General features: G+C 45.5%; 1 protein-coding gene across 1 annotated transcript in view; it reads right to left on the reverse strand.

The window, feature by feature from the left end:
- Positions 1–21,973, reverse strand: part of KANK2 (KN motif and ankyrin repeat domains 2) — a 167,810-nt gene that overhangs the window by 19,329 nt on the left and 126,508 nt on the right. The window contains exons 5-10 of the mRNA XM_040346470.1: positions 20,600–21,765; positions 14,419–14,520; positions 8,985–9,066; positions 8,671–8,883; positions 6,036–6,123; positions 4,547–4,766 (exon numbers count right to left, since the gene is read on the reverse strand). Coding sequence (XP_040202404.1) covers positions 4,547–4,766; positions 6,036–6,123; positions 8,671–8,883; positions 8,985–9,066; positions 14,419–14,520; positions 20,600–21,765 — 1,871 coding nt within the window. The remainder of the gene's footprint in view (positions 1–4,546; positions 4,767–6,035; positions 6,124–8,670; positions 8,884–8,984; positions 9,067–14,418; positions 14,521–20,599; positions 21,766–21,973) is intronic.

Below are 21,973 nucleotides of genomic sequence, written 5' to 3' on the forward strand. Positions count from 1 at the left end.
ACAAGCTGTACACTCACTACTTTACATTGTAGCAAAGTGTAATTTATTCAGTGTTGTCACATAAAAAAAATATAATAAAATATTTATATATATTTTTCAGGGGTGTGAGATACTGTATATATATATATATATATATATATATATATATACACACATACACATTTATTTGTATATATACACACATACACAGTATATAACAATGAATAGAGACCTTTTACCTGTTTATCCCAATTCTGCAATATGGGAATTGTAGGAATGAGGTGTTGGTGAAAATGAGGAACTTTTACGGAACTTTTACCATTTTAGCAAAATGCTTCAGAATCAGTATAGAGGGCAAAATTAAAGCGAAAGTTTATTCTGTTAATATTTTGCTTCTCTAGTTCTTTCTCTCTCCGCCCCCTCCCCCCCCCCCCATCAACACTAACAAAAACTATTAAATAAAATCTTTCTGTTTTTATAATATTTCTTATTTTAGACCCGATGATGTCATCACTATGGGGCAGATCCACGTACCTTTGCGCAATAATCCGCCGGGCGCAGCGTATCTAAGATACACTACGCCGCCGTAACTTTTTTTTTTTCGAATGCTCAAAGAATTTGCGCCGTAAGTTACGGCGGCATAGTGTATCTTTGGCGGCGTAATGGCACGCCATTCAAATCTCTGTGATGGGGGCGTGCTTTATGTAAATACGTCGTGACCCGACGTAAACAACGTTTTTTTTTAACTGCGCATGTGCCGTCCGTGGGGGTATCCCAGTGCGCATGCTTGAAATTAACCCGGAACAAGCCAATGCTCACGACGGTGACGTCATTCTACGCAAATCCCTATTCGCGAACGACTTACGCAAACGACGTAAAAAATTCAAAATGCGAGGCGGGAACGACGACCATACTTAACATTGAGTACGCCTCATAACAGTAGCTTTAACTATACGCCGGAAAAAGCCAAACGCAAACGACGTAAAAAAATGCGCCGGTCGGACGTACGTTCGTGGATCGCCGTAAATAGCTAATTTGCATACTCGACGTGGAATTCGACGAAAATGCCACCTAGCGGCCGCCGAAAAATTGCATCTAAGATCCGACGGCGTACTAAGATGTACGCCTGTCGGATCGATCCCAGATGCCGTCGTATCTTGTTTTGTAGATACAAAACAAAGATACGACGCGGGAAATTTAAAATTACGCGGGCGTATCAATAGATACGCTGGCGTAATTCTTTTGTGGATCTGCCCCTAAGTCTCTGTGATTCTTTATGCAATGCAGGTAGATCATGGCTGGTAGAAGGGATGGGGTTTCTGTATATAGCTTCCTGAAAACATCACAGCCCCAAGCTTTAGTATTGCTCTCAAGAGAAATCAGTCCTGCTGCAAGGGCGCCCTCTGGTGTCCATATTACACTATTACATATAACCTTCAATTGGCCGAGGAGCTGCTCTGGGGCCAGCAAGCTGTCATTATAACGACTTATGAACCTGTGTTGAGCCACTTCTAAGAGTCGGTTCACACAGCAGCGGCACGACTTTGGGGGCGACTCTGCAAGTCGTCCTGAGGACGACTTCAGAGGCGATTTGCAAAACGACTTCTGTATAGAAGTCAATGCAGGTCGCCCCGAGCCGCCCCCAAAGTCGTACAGGAACCTTTTTCTAAGTCGGAGCGACTTGCGTCGCTCCTATTAGAACGGTTCCATTGCATTGAATGGGACGCGACACGTCAGGCGGCTGAGCCGCCTGTCGTGTCACCCCAGTGTGAACCGGGTCTTAGGCTACTGGTGGCATTTGTGCCATAAACAGATCTTATTTTGGGTAAATGGGTAAATAACAGATTTTTATGACGTTTAAAAAATAAATAAAAAGATTTACAGATGAACTTTAATGACGATAAATGGAGATGATGGAGGGAACTCAACCCATTTCATTCTGCCGCAGGCCCTGATTGGCCTTAATCCGTCTCAGTTTAAAATGTTATGTACCAGCATATGTGAAAGACAACACCAGAGGGCCCTGTGTACTGACTAATGTCATCACATTTTCCAGGCAGCGGAATAAAATAACATCTGTATTTTCCGCTGTTTTGAAAAAATAGTTTTTTTTGCATTTGGGTCTGGCCCTGCTATTAAACCAGAGGGAGATTCCTGTGCGCTGAATCATTTTAATGACAAATTCTGCTAAGCAATATTTACAGCTAAACATGGAGCTGTGTCCCACTTTATATTCAGAAACAAACTTCATTTATCTGTTTAAAAAAATAAAAATAAAACAATATGAAAAAATAAAAAATAAAAAAAAAACACTGTTTAATGGCTCTAACAGTCAGGAATCGTGGGGAAGAAAACAAAAACAATTAGGAGCTGTATGTGGCCACTCCCCTGAGGAGCTGTAGGGGAGAGACTTAGGGGCAGCACGAACCCTGTTGACTCCTTCTGGTTTCAAAGTGGGGTAGAGACAAAAAAAAATGTAGGTGAGTATTATAGTTAATTTGCCTGTTAGCCATCCTTCTGAGATGCAGAGAGAAAATTGTATAAAAGGTTATATTTAGGAATTACTTAAAACTCCTCTCTATCATTGGAAACGATAGGTAGAGCTAGGTCCTCCCTTACAGCTTAAGTTCACCTTTTTACAAAGAATGAAAAAAATAACTAACATCCTACACCCTCCCCACCCTCTGGGTCCCCGCTGTACTAATGTTTGTGTATATATATATATATATATATATATATATATATATATATATATATATATATATATATATATATATATATATATATATATATAGAGAGAGAGAGAGATATATATATATATATATATATATATATATAGATATATCTCTATATAGAGATATATCTATATATAGATATATCTCTATATATATATATATAGTATAGATATATAGATAGATATAGATATATAGAGATATATCTCTATATATCTATATATATATATATATATATAGTATAGTATCTCACAAAAGTGAGTACACCCCTCACATTTTTGTAAATATTTTATTCTATCTTTTCATGTGACAACACTGAAGAAATGACACTTTGCTACAATGTTGTGTAGTGAGTGTACAGCTTGTATAACAGTGTAAATTTGCTGTCCCCTAAAAATAACTCAACACACAGCCATTAATGTCTAAACCGCTGGCAACAAAAGTGAGTACACCCCTAAGTGAAAATGTCCAAATTGGGCCCATGTCCTGTGGTCTGATGAGATCAAGATAAACTTATTTGGTGTCAGATGGTGTCAAGCGTGTGTGGCGGCAACCAAGTGAGGAGTACAAAGACAAGTGTGTCTTGCCTACAGTCAAGCATGGTGGTGGGAGTGTCATGGTCTGAGGTGGCATGAGTGCTGCCGGCACTGGGGAGCTACAGTTTATTGAGGGAACCATGAATGCCAACATGTACTGTGACATACTGAAGCAGAGCATTATCTCCTCCCTTTGGAGACTGGGCCGCAGGGCAGTATTCCAACATGATAACGACCCCAAACACACCTACAAGACGACCTCTGCCTTGCTAAAGAAGCTGAGGGTAAAGGTTATAGACTGGCCAAGCATGTCTCCAGACCTAAACCCTATTGAGCCTCTGTGGGGCATCCTCAAACGGAAGGTGGAGGAGCGCAAGGTCTCTAACATCCACCAGCTCTGTGATGTCATCATGGAGGAGAGAAAGAGGACTCCAGTGGCAATATGGAAAAGTCTCCCCCAGTGGTGTTTTTTTCGCAGGAAAAATGCAAATGATTAGAAGAATAGTTAAAAATTATTCTTTGTTGACAATGACAATGTAAACTGGACACATAGGCATTTAAAATATGAGTTCTGGTCGGGGGATATGACACCATTTAAAATTCAACAAGAACATGCAAACATATGATGGTACATTATACATGACTGGGCCGCAAGCTGATGGTAAAGGTGATGGACTGGCCAAGCATGTCTCCGGATCTAAACCCTATTGAGCATCTGTGGGGCATCCTCAAACGGAAGGCGGAGGAGCGCAAGGTCTCTAACATTCACCAGCTCTGTGATGTCATCATGGAGGAGGGGGAAGAGGACTCCAGTGGCAACCTGTGAAGCTCTGGTAAACTTCATGCCCAAGAGGGTTAAGGCAGTGCTGGAAAATAATGGTGGCCACACAAAATATTGACACTTTGGGCCCAATTTGGACATTTTCACTTAGGGGTGTACTCACTTTTGTTGCCAGCGGTTTACACATTAATGGTTGTGTGTTGAGTTATTTTGAGGGGACAGCAAATGTACACTGTTATACAAGCTGCACACTCACTACTTTACATTGTAGCAAAGTGTCATTTCTTCAGTGTTGTCACATGAAAAGAGATAATAAAATATTTACAAAAATGTGAGGGGTGTACTTACTTTTGTGAGATACTGCATATGTATGAGTTTCACTTTTTGAATTGAATTACTGAAATAAATTAACTTTTTGATGATATTCTAATTTTATGAGATGCACCTGTATATAGTTTTTTATTTATTTTTTATATATATCGTTAATAAATGTATATATATATATATATTCATCTTACCAGTCTCTAGGAGCTGCCTGACCACCGTAAAATTGGACTGGGACACTGCGTAGTGAACAGCGGTGTTTCCCTTGGGGTCGGCCACGTTGACGATGACTTCAAGTAGCCGCAGTGACATCGCACGGAAAACGTTTAGATGATGGCGAATGATGGCTGGATCCACCTCCTTCTGCCGCAGGATCTTCATCCATTCCTGCATAACCGCCGTGTGCGCTGCTGTCTAAACACAAAATGTGAATGTGTCTTTGTCATCTCAATGATATTAAGGCCCCTTTCACACGGTCATTCTGATCAGATCTGCCAGGCGGGTCTGAATGGAAGCTTATTGTTATGCTATAGGCAGGCGAATGTAAACGGATGTGTCTGTTTACATCTCATTACTTCCAAGTCAATCACGTATCTTAGCTGTCTAGTTCCGCCGGCCGCTAGGGGCGTGTACGCTGATTTACGCCTAGAGAATATGTAAATCAGCGAGATACGCCTATTCACGAACGTACGCACGGCCGTCGCAGTAAAGATACGCCGTTTACGTAAGGCGTTTTCAGGCATAAAGATAAACCACCAAAAAGATGGCGCAGCCAATGTTAAGTATGGACGTCGGAACCGCGTACAATTTTTCACGTTTTACGTTGTTTGCGTAAGTCGTCCGTGAATGGGGCTGGGCGTAATTTAAGTTCACGTCGAAACCAATGAGTCCTTGCGGCGTAATTTGGAGCATGCGCACTGGGATACGTCCACGGACGGCGCATGCGCCGTTCGTTAGAAACGTCAAATACGTGGGGTCACGAGTATTTAGCATAGAACACGCCCCAAACTTGCTTTGATATGCGAGTGCTTTGGATTACGAGCATTCCCCTGGAACGGATTATGCTTGTAATCCGAGGTTCCACTGTATAGGAGAGTATGCGCCCTGGGATAAATGGCCGGAACAGAAGAACTCTTATAGAGTTTGACAAACTGCCGTTAGGGGGGCTGTACGGTAGGTTACGTTCACGTCGAAAGCATTGACTATTTGCGACGTGATTTTGAGCAGGCGCACTGGGGTACGTCCACGGACGGCGCATGCGCCGTTCGTTAGGCGCGTCATTTACGTGGGGTCACGATTCATTACCGTACAACACGCCCACTACCAGCCTACTTTGAATTACGCGGGCTTACGCCGGCCCATTTACGCTACGCCAACGTAACTTAGGGAGCAAGTGCTTTGTGAATACAGTACTTGCCTCTCTATGTTACGTCGGCGTAGTGCAAATGGTATGCGCTAAGCCGAACTAAAGAAGCGCCGCTCTACCTGAATCCGGCTATAGGAATCTGTTGCCCTCAAACAAGACAGGCAGCCATTTTGGACACTGAAGCAATATTGTGATGAGTGGTGACCATTAATTAGCCCTGGGCATGTACAGGTGAAATGGAATGCTGGGGCTTGTGGTCCTTCAGCAGCTTCAGAGTCACAGGTTATTTGGCCTTTCAGCTGAAAAGTTCCTCTTACCTTCTCAACCTCATTGAGAGCGGTGGGGTCATCGAGGGACTTCTGCAGAGCCACGCAGCCAGAGATCAGAATGTTACTGAGCTCCACTCTGTAAGCATAGAACATGAACAGTACCGATCAGAGCACAGAATCATTATTATTATAATATACATTCATATATATATATATACACTCACACACACACACAGTATATAAAAGCAGCAATATCACACTACAAACATGTCACACCTCATAGCAGCACAGGTCCTCTTCCTGCTTGTAGCTACCATACAGAAGCCACAGAGTCACTCACTATGTGTGTCACTTTGGTATTGGAATGACAGCAGAAAATGATGTGGACGACCCACACCGCCAATAGAGATAAGGATAATACTGACAAGGGGGATTGCTGTTCAACAGTATGATGATTGTGTTCCTCAGGGGTTGGAGTGGGAGGCCTTGACCTTGTCTGACCAGATGAAGCAATCACCACGTGTGGATCAAATGATACTAATCAGCGACACAACGTCAGTCTTTAACCACATCAGTTCTCGTACCTGAATACAGCTTTTGGACCAGAGCAATTTTTACATTTCCACTCTGGGCATGTTTTTTGGCCCCCCAACTTTCCAGTACTTAAAGCGGAGGTTCACCCTAAAACATTTTTCTAACATTACATTGTGCTCACTTGCAACATTGACAGTATGCGTTTTTTTTTTGCTGTACATACCGTCGTATAGCTATCCCCCCCCCCCCCCCGGCTTCCGGGTAGTGGCTCCCGCGGGACTGGGTGTTCCTATGCAGCAGGTAGGGGGGGCTTAAAACGCCACGGTTGAGCTGTGTTTTTACCACCTCAATCGCTCCCCTTTTAGCTGTCAAGCACCTAGGGTATACACATGTCAGATCCACTGATGCCTTGCTTGGCAGCCACGGTAGGAATTGTACGTCCTGGCGCTTCTGCCGAGCATGACCCGTTCAACCGCATGCAGTGCACGTGGTTGCGGTGCACTAGTGGGGGGTTCAAGGGGCTAACGCAGGTGGAAGGCATACCTCCCAACATTTTGAGATGGGAATGAGGGACACCTACTTGCAAAGGTATGTAGGCATAGAACACCCCCCCCCCCCCCCGACACACACCCTTAAAGGACACGCACCCTAACTTTAAGAGGAAAGTTTAAGGAACATTACATTGTGCTCACTTGCAACATTGACAGTATGCGTTTTTATTTTTTTGCTGTACATACCATCGTATAGCTATTCCCCCCCCCCCCCCCGGCTTTCAGGGTAGTGGCTCCCGCGGGACTGGGTGTTCCTATGCAGCAGGTAAGTGATTGACGTGATGACAAAAACTACCCCCCCGTCGCATAAGGAGCGTCACGAGTTGCCGAAAGAAGCCGAACGTCGGAGCGCAGGCGCCGTATAGCTCCGTATAGAGCCGACTCGCAGTTCGGCTTCTTTCGGCAACTCGTGACGCTCCTTATGCGACGGGGGGGTAGTTTTGTCATCACGTCAATCACTTACCTGCTGCATAGGAAATGCATGGCTAAGCCATGATTAAGCACTGATCCAGTGTGAAACGCGTAGGCTGTTTTCCCCATTTTTTGCTGCCTTTTGTAGTGCATGTTATCATTGATTTTACAATAAAGACAACTCAAGAGTTTTTTTGGAGTGCGGCTGTCCATCTTCCACTTATTGCCTTGTGCATTGCCGGCACCCTTGGTTTCCTGAGAGGTTCTTGATTGCTTAGTATACCCACCTGGAGCGGTGACTCTCTTTCCCTACAAGGAATGTAAACATCCCTTGTAATAGGAATAAGCATGACAGGTCCTCTTTACAGTGATATATAAGGTCAATAAGACCTCCACATCTCACCTCTAGGCTGGGAAGCCTGAAAAAAAAAACCAAAAAAAAAAACGATCTCAACGTCCCAGCCGAGGCGGCGCCATTTTTTTAAATGCAGAGGCCGGGCCTAACGTCATAACATCGCACCCGGCCTCCGTACGATCATTGAGACTCTGGCGACTATCTGGTTCATCAGAAATCTCTATGATCAGCATCCGGGGGCCGGCGGATCCGTTCTCCGACTCACGGATCACACTGATGTATGCGATGCATACTAGAGCCCATTAGGCTTTTACTTTACTGCAGGGAAAAAAATAGGTAAAATCCAACAGGGGTTTACTTCCTTTTTAAAAGAGCGTGGGAATAAAAAAAAAAAAAACATACATACTCACCTAGATGGCTGCAGCGTTGTGGTCGGCTTGGACCGCGTACACACGGTCGTTTCAAACCGATGAGAATGGTCCGACGGACCGTTTTCATCGGTTCACCGCTGAAGTGGCCTGATGGTCTGATGTGTGTACACACCATCGTTCCAAAAACCGATCGGGTCAGAACGCGGTGACGTCAAACACATGACGTGCTGAATAAAACTAAGTTCAATGCTTCCAAGCATGCGTCGACTTGATTCTGAGCATGCGTGGGTTTTGAACCGATGCGCTTTCTGTACTAACCATCAGTTTGGACCGATCGGGTAGAGGTGTATGGTGGGGTTGTGGAGAGAACGTTTGGTATTTTTTTTTGTCTTGACAACTCAGTTATTCCCAGTTTATATGACATTATCAGTTTTGGGCCTTTGGTAGGCATTGGGTGTTACCTGGGGGTCGGGCTGGTAGGCGGCGAGCTGACGGTAGCGGCCTCTGGAGTTTTTTGTCTCTCTGCCTCTCTGGGTTGGCTGCCACTGCCAAGTTTAAGATCCGATGGGCTCATTGCCAGGCCCTCGCTGGCCTCGTGGTATTCACTCTCAGTGCTCTCGCTATCTGAAGGGTTCTCCATGGTCCCAGAATCCTCTGAAGAGCCGGCGTCCATTCTACACCGTAAAGAGAAGGTAGCCATGTTATTGTAGGAATAAGGTAATGGGTCTATAAATGGAAACATAAAAAAATGTGCATTAATTGAAGAGAAACTCACTCTCCATTTACTCCAGAAAACAGCGATGATTTCGCTTCTTGTTCCTCCTGTGTCAGCCTATTACTGGGTTGCCCGACCAAGTCTGTAAAAGCATAGAAAACCAGGAAATTAGTATGGACGCCAAAATCACAAAGTTCTTATGCGTTGATTACATATGGTCAAATGTTCCAAAAGCAAAATAAATCCAAAAGCAGCGAAAAAGGATAAACACCGCAGTACCACTTAAGACCACTAGGGGAAGCACAGCTATCGTTCATAACAGGTATTCCTCCTGGACTGCACAGTGTTCACATAATGACATGTAAGCGCTGCCTAACCCCCTCAGCCCCAGAAGGATTTACCCCCTTAATGACCAGGAATTTTTTTGCGATACGACACTGTGTCTCTGTAAATGAAAATTGCGCGGTCGTGCAACGTTGTGCTTAAACAAAATTTAGGTATTTTTTTCCCCACAAATAGAGCTTTTTTTGGTAGTATTTGATATATATATATATATATTTTTTTTTTTTGTGCAATTTTTAGATACTTTTTGCTATAATAAATATCCACAAAAAAATATATAAAATAAAAATCCTCAGTTTAGGCCAAAATGTATTATTCTACATATTTTTGGTAAAAACAAACACAATAAGCGTATATTGATTGGTTTGCACAAAAGTTATAGGGCCAGATCCACAAAGAGTTACGTTGGCGTATCTATTGATACGCCGCGTAAGTTCTACGATGCGTCGTCGGATCTTTGTTTTGTATCCACAAAACAAGATACGCCTGAATGTGGTCTAGATCCTACCGACGTACATCTTAGTACGCCGTCGCATCTTAGGTGCATATTTACGCTGGCCGCTAGGTGGCGCTTCCGTTGATTTCCGCGTAGAGTATGCAAATTAGCTAGATACGCCGATTCTCAAACTTACGTCCGCCCGGCGCAATTTTTTAACGTCGTTTACGTAAGGCTTTTTTCGGCGTAACGTTACCCCTGGCTCTATGAGGCGTACGCAATGTTAGGTATGGACGTCGGGACAGCATGGAATTTTCCGTCGTTTACGTCGTTTGCGTAAATCGTTCTCGAATAGGGCTTTGCGTAAGTTACGTTCACGTCTAAAGCATTGACTATTTGCGACGTGATTTCGTGCATGCGCACTGGGATACGTCCACGGACGGCGCATGCGACGTTCGTAAAAAGCGCCAATTACGTGGGGTCATACTAGATTAACATACAACACGCCCACTCCAATCCAAACCTACTTTGAATTACGCGGCCTTACGCCGGCAGATGTACGTTACGCCGGCCCACATATGGGAGCAAGTTCTTTGTGGATACCCTACGAGCCACTCTGATTTACGGCGGGGTAGCGCATATGAGATGCGCTACGCCCGCCTAAATATACGCCCGTTTTTTTTGGATCTGGCCCATAGTGTCTACAAAATAGCGTCTACACCAGTGGTGGCTGGTGCTTAAAATTTTTGGGGGGCGCAAACAAACAGAAAAAAAAACAATTGCAGCCTCACTGTGCCCATCAAACACAGCTACTGTGCCCATCAATTGCAACCACTGTGCCCATCAAAGGCAGCCACTGTGCCCATCAAAGGCAGCCACTGTGCCCATCAAATGCAGCCACTGTGCCCATCAAATGCAGCCACTGTGCCATCAATCGTCGCCACTGTGCCATCTATTGTTGCCACTGTGCCATGCCATCAAATGCAGCCACTGTGCCATGCCATCAAACGCAGCAACTGTGCCATCATTTATCGCCACTGTGCCCATCAATTGTCACCACTGTGCCATGCCATCAAACACAGCCACTGTGCCATGAATTGTTGCCACTATGCCCATTGTCACCACTGAGACCAGGGCAGGTAATCAGGCCACTGATCATCAGTTCCCTAATTACAGTAAAGCCCCTGCAGTGCCCATAAGTGACACCAATCAGTGCCCATTAGTGACACAAATCAATGCCCATTAGTGAAGCCAGTCAGTGCTGCCTATCAGTGCCCATCAGTGCCACCTATCAGTGCCCATTAGTGCCTCATCAGTGCCATAAGTGCAACCTCATCAATGCACCCTATTAGTGCCCATCAGTCCCGTCTCATCAGTGAAGAAGAAAAATTACTTATTTACTAATTTAACTGACAGAACCTTTTTTTTGTCTTTTTTCTTTTTTTGTAAAAAATAAAAAAAAACAGCAGTAATTAAAAATCACCTAAAGAAATCTCTATTTGTGTGAAATAAATTATTAAAAATTCATTCACGTACAGTGTTTCATGACCGTGTAATTGTTATTCAAAATGCGACAGCGCTGAAAGCTGAGAAATGGCCTGGGCAGGAACGGGGTGAAAGTGCCCTGTGTTGAAGTAGTTAAATAACATTGAATTGCAATATGACTTGTCTCACAATTGTATACGCTATAAAAAATATATATATATTTGTTATTTTTTTTCAGAGTTACCCCCTGGGGTAAAAATGGGGCAGGCTTTTTCTGACTTTATGTCGTTTCCAATGCACACTGTGAGAAGCTTGCAGTCATAGGTGTGCGCAGCCTATTGCATTAGGATGTGCACCCCAAAGCTCAAACCTATTTGCATGTGTATATACAGTATACTGATGGTGTCAGCAGAGCGGTGGGCGGTGTCAGTAGGGCAGAGATTGGTGTCAGTAGGGCAGTGGACAGTGTTAGTAGTTTTTTATTTTTATTATATATTTATTTTATTTTAGGAGCCCCATTAGGGAGCTTTGGTGAAATATTAGGGGTCTATTTCTGTGCATTTCTGCATGTTTAACGCAGTATATTCCAGTGTGTTACTGCACGTTTAATGCAGCATATTTCTGTGCATTACTGCATGTTTAACGCAGTATATTCTAGTGTGTTACTGCACGTTTAATGCAGCATATTTCTGTGCATTAGTGCACGTTTAACGTTGTATATTTCGGTGTGTTATGTGCCATTTAATGCTGTATTTTTCTGTGCGTTATTGCACGTTTAACGCAGTATACTTTGATGCAATCTGCACCACACAGGGTGATTAGGGTGTGCCCAGGCACACCTGGCACACCCTGTGTGCACGCCTATGCTTGCAGTGTGCAGTGAAATCAGAATAAGCTATTTTAGTACAACTGTGCAAGACTGAAGGCAAGGATGGGTACAGCTTTAATGCATTGGGTACAAGCATCGGATGCATGGGATAAAAAGTTATCTGCACAGATAAACACCCGATAAAAAAACAAGCTGGGTTTTAAATAACAAAGAAAAACAAATGTACTAGCCTAAAAATAGCAACACTTTATGTAATCTCTCCGGCATTCAAGTAGATGGGACTAAAAATGTTGTGAAAAAGTGAATTTCATGTACTTTCCTATTTTTACTTATCTATTGTTTCTTGTATTTACATAGCAACAGCATAACATGTACCGCTTGACAGAACACAGAGAGACATTTCTATCAGACTCTGTCTATCTAATGTCGCTGGACCCTGATACAGTCACACACACATCAACTCTACGGCCAGCTTGAGTTACCCTACTAGTCAGATTCTGGATCATGGGAAACCCCAACCAACAGAACAGCACATGCCATGTAAGTATTGCACCCCTTGTGGTGCACCACATACAGTATTCCCATCACACACGTTCCTGGAAAGAAGTAAGCAGTTGCTGTAGCAACTATCAGCTGGAGACCGATAACATCATAAGCCAAGGAATATATATCGGCAGAACACCATGGATCTTCAAGATAATGTTTGTGATGACATCACATGACTAAAGAAGTGGCGCTGTATGGCCCTGAAATGGTGTGCTGGCATCAAATGCTTTGGCCTATGATGTTACGAGTCTCAAGGTGGTAGTTGCTGCAGCGCCTACTTCTTTCCAGGAACGTGTGCGATTGGAATATTATACATGGTCAACACTCACGTCCCACCCAGAGGGAAAATGGTGCCTATGGCCAGCAATGAAACTGCGCCCCTGTCAAAACATTTGAAACACATCTTTCAGATAACCAGGGACAGGGAGGGACACTGGGGACAGAGAGGGAAGCCAGGGACAGGGAGGGACACTGGGGACAGAGAGGGACGCAGTGCGAGGAGGACAGAGAGGGACACTGGGGACAGAGAGGGAAGCCAGGGACAGAGAGGGACGCAGTGCGAGGAGGACAGAGAGGGACACTGGGGACAGAGAGGGAAGCCAGGGACAGAGAGGGACACTGGGGACAGAGAGGGAAGCCAGGGACAGAGAGGGACGCAGTGCGAGGAGGACAGAGAGGGACACTGGGGACAGAGAGGGAAGCCAGGGACACTGGGGACAGAGAGGGACGCAGTGCAAGGAGGACAGAGAGGGACACTGGGGACAGAGAGAGAAGCCAGGGACACTGGGGACAGAGAGGGACGCAGTGTGAGGAGGACAGAGAGGGACACTGGGACAGAGAGGGAAGCCAGGGACAGGGAGAGACACAGTGGGATAAGGACAGAGAGGGACACTGGGGACAGAGAGGGAAGCCAGGGACAGGGAGGGACACTGGGGACAGAGAGGGACGCAGTGCGAGGAGGACAGAGAGGGTCACTGGGGACAGAGAGGGAAGCCAGGGACACTGGGGACAGAGAGGGACGCAGTGCAAGGAGGATAGAGAGGGACACTGGGGACAGAGAGAGAAGCCAGGGACACTGGGGACAGAGAGGGGCGCAGTGCGAGGAGGACAGAGAGGGACACTGGGGACAGAGAGGGAAGCCAGGGACAGGGAGAGACACAGTGGGATAAGGACAGAGAGGGACACTGGGGACAGAGAGGGAAGCCAGGGACAGGGAGGGACACAGTGGGATAAGGACAGAGAGGGATGCTGGGGACAGACAGAGACACAGTGTTATGAGGACAGAGAGGGATGCAGTGCAGACAGGGGGATGCAAGGGGGGACACTACTGCTGGGGGTTCCCCTTTGGGCCACCATCCAATCCTTTTCCTGTCCTCTCTTCTCCTCCTCGCCTCATGTCACATTCCCAGCTCCATGGAGAAGATGATGGCATGCAGAGGAGGGTAGGCGAAGCATTTGGCTCTGCCTCCGTCACTGTTACCCTACCCTACGTGTACTCAGTCTGGCCAGTCATCAGCCATCATGGGGGCGCTTGTCAATCCTCTCCCCAGGCCAAGTAGCAATATTAGCAATTGCTGTGCCAGCTGCCGCGCCGGGGGCTATATTAGTGCAGCAGGCTGCCGCGGGAGGACTGGTGGGAGTTTTTTCTTGCAGGGGGAGGTTTTTTGCCGCCCCTCCCCCATGGCGCCTATGGCACTTGCCATGGCTGCCATACCCTAGATACGCCACTGGTCTCACCACCAAGGACACAATAATAAATGTTTGGACATTGTCTTGAAGATCCATGGTGTGCTAGCAATATATGATTTGGCTTGAATGCTGACCACGCCAATGCTTCCTTACCATGCAGTTCTTACCTGTGTCGTCTTCTTCTCTCCTGGCACTGCCATGTTCCATGTTGGTTTCTCCCTTTGGAATGTTTTGTGGCTGCTCATCATTTGTATTGTTGGTTTCAGGCCCTGAGGATAAAAAAAAGAAACTATTACTCATAGTTCATTGAAGCTTCCATTCTTCCTTTAACAAAAATGGCATGAAAATAATTTAAAGGGTCACTAAAGGAATTTTTTTTTTTAGCTAAATAGCTTCCTTTACCTTGCTGCAGTCCTGGTTTCATGTCCTCATTGTTCGTTTTTGCATTCATGTTGCTGTAAATCCTCTCTGTTCTGGACACTTCCTGGTTGCCTGTTTCCTGATAACCACAGTACTGGGAGATTTCTCACGGTGGTCACTAATCAAGGAGGTGTGAGTAAAACTAAACTGGATTGGTGCTGAGGAGTTTTAGACAAAGTATCACTGCTCTCTATTGGCTGACTGCCCTCTAGTGGCTCTCTGTACATCAGAGAACCAGGAAACAACAGCAAAAACGAAACTACACTGCAGGCACATTATATGATTGTTTTTTTATCTATTTTTAATCATTTTTAAAAGGAATCAGTTAACTATTATGTCTCTATGCCCTGTAAACAGTCATTTCAGCAAAAAAAAAAATTTCCTTTAGTGACCCTTTAACAGTAGAAGCACACAGGACTACAACAACAAGAGCGGTAGTAACTAGACATGGGCACACTGAAATATTTTGTTTTCGTCCGAAAAATACATTTATTTAGTTACTCCCGAAATGTGTTTTTATTTATTTTGTTTCGTTAACCGCTTAAGCCCCGGACCATTTTGCAGCTAAATGCCCAGGCCAGGTTTTGCGATTCGGGACTGCGTCGCTTTAACAGACAATTGCGCGGTCGTGCGACGTGGCTCCCAAACAAAATTGGCGTCCTTTTTCCCCCACAAATAGAGCTTTCTTTTGGTGGTATTTGATCACCTCTGCGGTTTTTATTTTTTGCGCTATAAACAAAAATAGAGCACCAATTTTGAAAAAAATTCAATATTTTTTACTTTTTGCTATAATAAAAATCCCCCAAAAACATATATAAAAATTTTTTTTTTCCTCAGTTTAGGCCGATACGTATTCTTCTACCTATTTTTGGTAAAAAAAATCGCAATAAGCGTTTATCGATTGGTTTGCGCAAGATTTATAGTGTTTACAAAATAGGGGATAGTTTTATTGCATTTTTATAAATTTTTTTTTTTTTACTACTATTGGCGGCGATCAGCGATTTTTTTCGTGACTGCGACATTATGGCGGACACTTCGGACAATTTTGACACATTTTTGGGACCATTGTCATTTTCACAGCAAAAAATGCATTTAAATTGCATTCTTTATTGTGAAAATGACAGTTGCAGTTTGGGAGTTAACCACAGGGGGCGCTGTAGGAGTTAAGGATCACTGTGTGTGTGTTTACAACTGTAGGGGGGTGTGGCTGTAGGATGGACGTCATCGATCGAGTCTCCCTATATAAGGGATCACTCGATCGATGCGCCGCCACAGTGAAGCACGGGGAAGCCGTGTTTACATACGGCTCTCCCCGTTCTTCAGCTCCGGGGAGCGATCGCGACGGAGCGGCTATAAACGAATAGCCGCGCCGTCGTCCCGGATCGCTCCCCGAGGGGACCCGACCGCCGCACGCAGCGGAGGGGGTCCCGATCGGACCCCACACCCGCTAGAAGGCAAGGGCGTATATATACGCCCTTGTGCCTGTCCGTGCCATTGTGCGGACGTATATAGGCGCGCGGCGGTCGTTAAGTGGTTAAACAAAAATGCATTAGTCCGAAAACCTGAATGAATTAAGGTCGAATCTGTCAAGTGAAGGCCGATCGGATATCTGATGAAGCTGACTTTCATCAGCCTTGCCTACACACCATCAGTCAAAAATCCGACCGTGCCAAAACGCGGTGACGTAAAACACAATAACGTGCTGAGAAAAATGAAGTTCAATGCTTCCGAGCATGCGTCGACTTGATTCTGAGCATGCGTGGATTTTTGACCGATGAATTTCCCCACAGACGGTCGTTTTTTTTTTTATATCGTTTTTTTATCCATAGGAAAAATTTAAAACATGTTCTATTTTTTTTTCACCGATGGAAAACAAACCGATGGGGCCCACACACGATCAGTTTGTCCGATGAAAACAGTCTATCGGTCTGTTTTCATCGGACAATCCGATCGTGTGTACAGGGCTTTATGGTGTCTGTCGAATGTTCTAAAAAGATTTGACGAAGCAGCTAAACTGTACGACGCCGCAATCGTACATTTCTGGTCGAATGCTCCGCCCACAAGCTATAGTAGAATTCTAATGTTGTATGATTGACTAGTAATAACTATATTTATTAATTATTATTACTAGTCAACCAACATTAAAATTCTTCTATAGCCTATGGGCGGAGAATTTGACCATAAATGTCCGCTTGCGGCGACTGCTTTGTCGAATCTTCATGTCGAATCTTTCCTCTCTATGTAGAATAATCTTGGACTAATAGAGTTAAGGTTAGGCATTCGACCGCAGGTTTGATACACACAGATCGCAATTGTCACCGTCATGTCAAATCTTCTATCTATATCGAACTGTTGTCACAACGAAACGAAAATAAAGGGCCAGATCCACATAGAAATGGATAGGCGCAGCGTATCAGAGATACGCTACGCCGCCGTATCTTACCTGGCTTTAAGTCGAATCCAGGAAGATTTTGCGCCGTAAGTTACGGCGGCGTAGTGTATTTCTGGCGGCGGAATTCAAATCGGCGATTAGGGGGCGTGATTCATTTAAATGAAGCTCATCCCCGCGCCGATTGAACTGCGCATGCTCCGTTTCGAAATTTCCCGCCGTGCTTTGCGCGAAATGACGTCGCAACGACGTCATTTTTTGAACTTAGACGTGACTTACGTCCATCCCTATTCACGGACGACTTACGCAAAAAAAAAAAATTCAAATTTCGACGCGGGAACGACGGCCATACTTAACATGGCAAGTCTATCTATACGCCGCAAAATAGCAGCTTTAACTATACGCCGGAAAAAGCCGACTAGAGACGACGTAAGAGAATGCGACGGCCGCGCGTACGTTCGTGGATCGTCGGAAAAAGCTCATTTGCATACCCGACGCGGAAAACGACGCAAACTCCACCCAGCGGACGTCGAAGTATTGCATCTACGATCCGAAGGCGTACGAAGCCGTACGCCTGTCGGATCGAACCCAGATGCCGTTGTATCTTGGTTTGAGGATTCAAACTAAAGATACGACGCGGGAAATTTGAAAGTACGCCGGCGTATCAGTAGATACGCCGGCGTACTCTCACTGTGGATCTGCCCCAAAGCTTTTTTTATGTCGGATCTTTCGGATTCTGTGCGTTCGTTTTCATTTGTTAAAACGAATGTGAAAATCCCAGAAATTCGGACGAAAATGCATTCGGTCTAAAACAAATGCACAAGTCTAGTAGTAGCACACAGTAGTACAACACAAAGAACAGTAGCAGCACATACTGTAGAAGTACAACACAGAGAGCAATGGTAATGCATAGTAAGTAGTACAACACAGAAACTAGTAATAGCACATAGTAGTAGTAGCACATACTGTAGAAGAACAACACAGAACAGTAGTAGCCCATAGTAGAGCAACACAGAGAACAGAAGTAGTAAAACAGAGAAAACGGTAGAGGCATATAATTGTACAACACAGAGAGCAGTGGCAATACATAGCTGTATAAAACAGACAGCAATACATAGCACATAGTAGTACAACACAGGGAGCAGTAGCAGCACACTATAGTACAACACATAGGGATGTATTAGCACAGAGTAGTACAACACAGATCAGTAGTAGCACATAGTAAAATAAAATAGAAAGAAATAGGTTGCTCATTGTAGTAAGAAAGAAATAGTGGGTTGAATCATTGGTCGACTTCTCATATCTCTCTAATGCCGCGTACACACGATCGGAAATTCCGACAAGAAAACCGTGTTTTTTTTCTGACGGAATTTTGGCTCAAACTTGTGTTGCATACACACGGTCACACAACTCTGGAAATTCCGACGGCCAAGAACGCGGTGACGTACAATATGCACGACGAGCCGAGAAAAATGAAGTTCAATAGCCAGTGCGGCTCTTCAGCTTGATTCTGAGCATGCGTGGATTTTTGCACGTCGGATTCGGAATTGCATACAGACGAACGCATTTTCCAATAGGAACTTTTTCCTTCGGAAAAATAGAGAACCTGCTCTCAATCTTTTGTTGGCAGAAATTCCGCCAGAAAAAGTCAGATGGAGCCTACACATGGTTGGAATTTCCGACCAAAAGCTCACATCGGACTTTTCTTGATGGAATTTCCGATCCTGTGTACGCGGCATAAGTCTCCAGTGGTGTAATAAAGGTGTAACCATTGAAGCTGGATTTTCCAATTAGTAATTTATTTTAGATTTTGGGGAAGCCATCAAAGGAACATGGCACCATGTTTTGGCTTAGTAATAGCCATGGAGGTTAGTCTCACATTGGACTTCTGGTGGGGATCTTTCACTAGTGGAGTACCCAAGAGATATAAGCAGGGCCGGATTCCAGACAAGGCCACAGAGGCCAGGCCTTGGGGCGGCAGTGAGTGCAGGGGCGGCGCCGTGGCACCTCTTTGCCTGGCTGCTTTCCGCCTCCCCAGCACCCAATTTTGTGTCCCCCGAACGGAACAGTCATGCCTCCTTCCATCCCTTCCGCCCCGCCCACAGCTCTGCCTCGGCGCTTTCCTCAGTTTCTACCAGGAAAGTGGAGAGCGTGAAGTCACCAGTGGATGGGACGTGGGTGTCCCAATGACTTCATGACGGACGGGCGGAAATTGTGAAGCTGAGGCGAGTGGCGACCCGAGGGGGGGGGGGGGTCGGTGAGGCACGGACAAGCCTCCGATTCAAGTGGCTGGCATCCCCATGGACTTCCCGTTCACTCCGCAAAAGTGTCAGGAGAGGATTATATGAACAGTGGCCCAGATTCAAGAAGCAATTGCGCCCGTGTAACCATGAGTTACACGGCGCAATTGCTTACTTGCTCCGGTGTAACGAGTGCTCCTTATAAGGCTCTTATGCCTTGCAGATTTTAGGCTGCATTCTTGCGGGGGCCGCTAGGGGGCGCTCCCATTGTGTATCAGCGTGTAGTATGCAAATTGCATACTACCACTGATTCACAATCTTGCGCGGGCCCCGCGCAAGCCAGGTACGGAGTTTCCGTACGGCTACTTTAGCGCAAGGCTGCCCTTTCTAATAGCAGGGGCAGCCTGTGCTAAAGTATACCGCCGCTCCCGCGTCGCGACGTTCAGATGTTACATCGTTTGCGTAAGTGCTTCGTGAATGGCGCTGGACGCCATTCACGTTCACTTTGAAGCAAATGACGTCCTTTGCCGCAATGCACGTCGGGAAAGTTTCCCGACGGAGCATGCGCTGTACGCTCGGCGCGGGAGCACGCCTAATTTAAATGATTTCTGCCCCCGGCGGGATCATTTAACTTGCGCGCGCTTACGCCAGGCAAATTTGCCGGCACGCCCTCGCAAGTCACGGAGCTACTGCTCCGTGAATCGAGGGCAGCGCAAAATATTTGCGTGGGCGCAGGGCAAAATCGTTGCCCTGCTCCCCTGCAAATATAGCGCAAGCTATGCTGAATCTGGGCCAAAGTCATCGAATGTCTGGAGCAGGTGTGTGCCTCCATTGGTGTCCTGGAGAGCAAGAGGAGGCGGGGCCTAGAGGAGGAGGAGGGGTCGTTCTGTATTTATGAGAGGGAACTAGTGTGGGAGAGATAGCCTGAAATATGGGTGTTAATGTAGGGGAGGGTTCAAGAGCCAGAGGAGGAGCTTGTCATTCACTAAAATGATAGGGGAGGGGCTTGATATTCACTATAGTGACAGGGGAGGGGCTTGGAAGTTAGGGACAGATTTTTGCTTATGGGAGGAGCTTAAAGAGAGACCAATAACATAAGAGTGAAAGGGGCCTGTATTGTGTATAGAGAAGGGGAGGAGCGGGGGCGGCATTAAAGGACCCGGCCTTGGGGCGGCAAAGGGAGTAAATCCGGGCCTGGATATAAGAAGACAGCTTGTCTTTCAACCTGGCCAGTTTTTGGCACAGATGGTCATTAATAATGTTTTCACATAACTGGAATTGTGTTGTCTCACGTGTTACCTTTGCTTTCAGCGTCCTTGGTGCTTTGTCCAGTAATGCTGATTTTCTTGACCAAATGTACATGGACAGCAGGCCCAGATGTTGTAAGGAGTGGTTTCTCCATCACTTCTCTGCTTTTGAAGACTCTATCTGCATCTCCCTCTCTCACTTTAATTATTCCTCCACCTCTAGCTGCCAAGTTCCGCGCCCTCTGTGGCTGAAGTGTAGGCCCTATTTCAGTGCTGGAGACCACTTCACTTCCTCTCTCCACCCTAGCAACCTTCACTGCATCTGCCCTTATGTCCTCCTTCTTTTCATTCTTCATTGTATCGTCTGCTCTTGTCATTTTCTCAGCTTCCTCTAGTTTTCGGTTGGCATTCTGAACCTCGGTTAAGGCTCGTGCAAGCTGCCTCTCCAGTACTGCTATTTTGGCAGAGAGTGCCTGGACCAGAAACTTCTGTTTATCTGCCTCTAGCTGTTTGCCTGGAACCGGAAGGAAGTCCACTTCCCTCACCCAAACGCCAACACTGCATAACTTTTTAGCCGGTTTTTCAATAGACAGCAAACTTCCTTTCTTGACATCTTCTTTGGCATCTGCTAATTCTTTACTTTCTTCTACTTCCATCCCAACATATGCTTGTTTTCCTCCTACTCTACCATCTTTGATCTCTTCTTCTGGAATCTCTATGTAGAGCTCTCCTCTAGTCTTGCTTTTTGTGTTGGCCCCAGGGTGTCCAAGATATTTTTGGCTCTTAAGCTGGACGCTAAGTTGACGTTTTTCCTCTTGGAGCACCGAAATCTTTACCTGAAGAACAGGGATCATTTTCACTTGGTCTTCCAGTTGGCGTAACCTCTTTAGTGCCACAGCCATTTGCTCTCTTACATGCTGAAGATGGACTGGGGTTGGAGATACTGGAGTGGACATCCCAGAACTTAGCGGAGTGAAAGAAGAGAGTTGCTGGCATGAGGATGAGGATGGAAGGCGAGAGAGGGATGGTGTAGAGATAGAGGTGGTGGACCTGCATCCCAGGCTAAGTGGGCGAGACTGGCCAGCCTCCAGCTTCTTGCTGGCATCCAGCAGTGTTCTCTCCACCCTGGGATTGAAGCTGTTCGAGGCTTGAGAACCACTCCTGACCTCGTACGTTGGGTAAAAGCCTCTTCCACAATAGGAATAAGATGAATGGCGACTGAAATAAAAGAATGTAAATTAGACTTTCTGGACATATCACTTATGGATAAAGGAGTAGGGCAGCAGGGACCAAACAAGAAGAACCAAAACCCAAAATATTCATCTCTATCTTTCTATAAATATTTCTTCCAAATGTTTCCATATAATTATTGTAATATGGTTTGAATATTGGTCTAGATCGGTGGTTCTCAACCTGGGGCTCGGAA

The sequence above is a fragment of the Rana temporaria genome, chromosome 3 (genome assembly GCF_905171775.1).
Source record: "Rana temporaria chromosome 3, aRanTem1.1, whole genome shotgun sequence".
Taxonomy (NCBI): domain Eukaryota; kingdom Metazoa; phylum Chordata; class Amphibia; order Anura; family Ranidae; genus Rana; species Rana temporaria.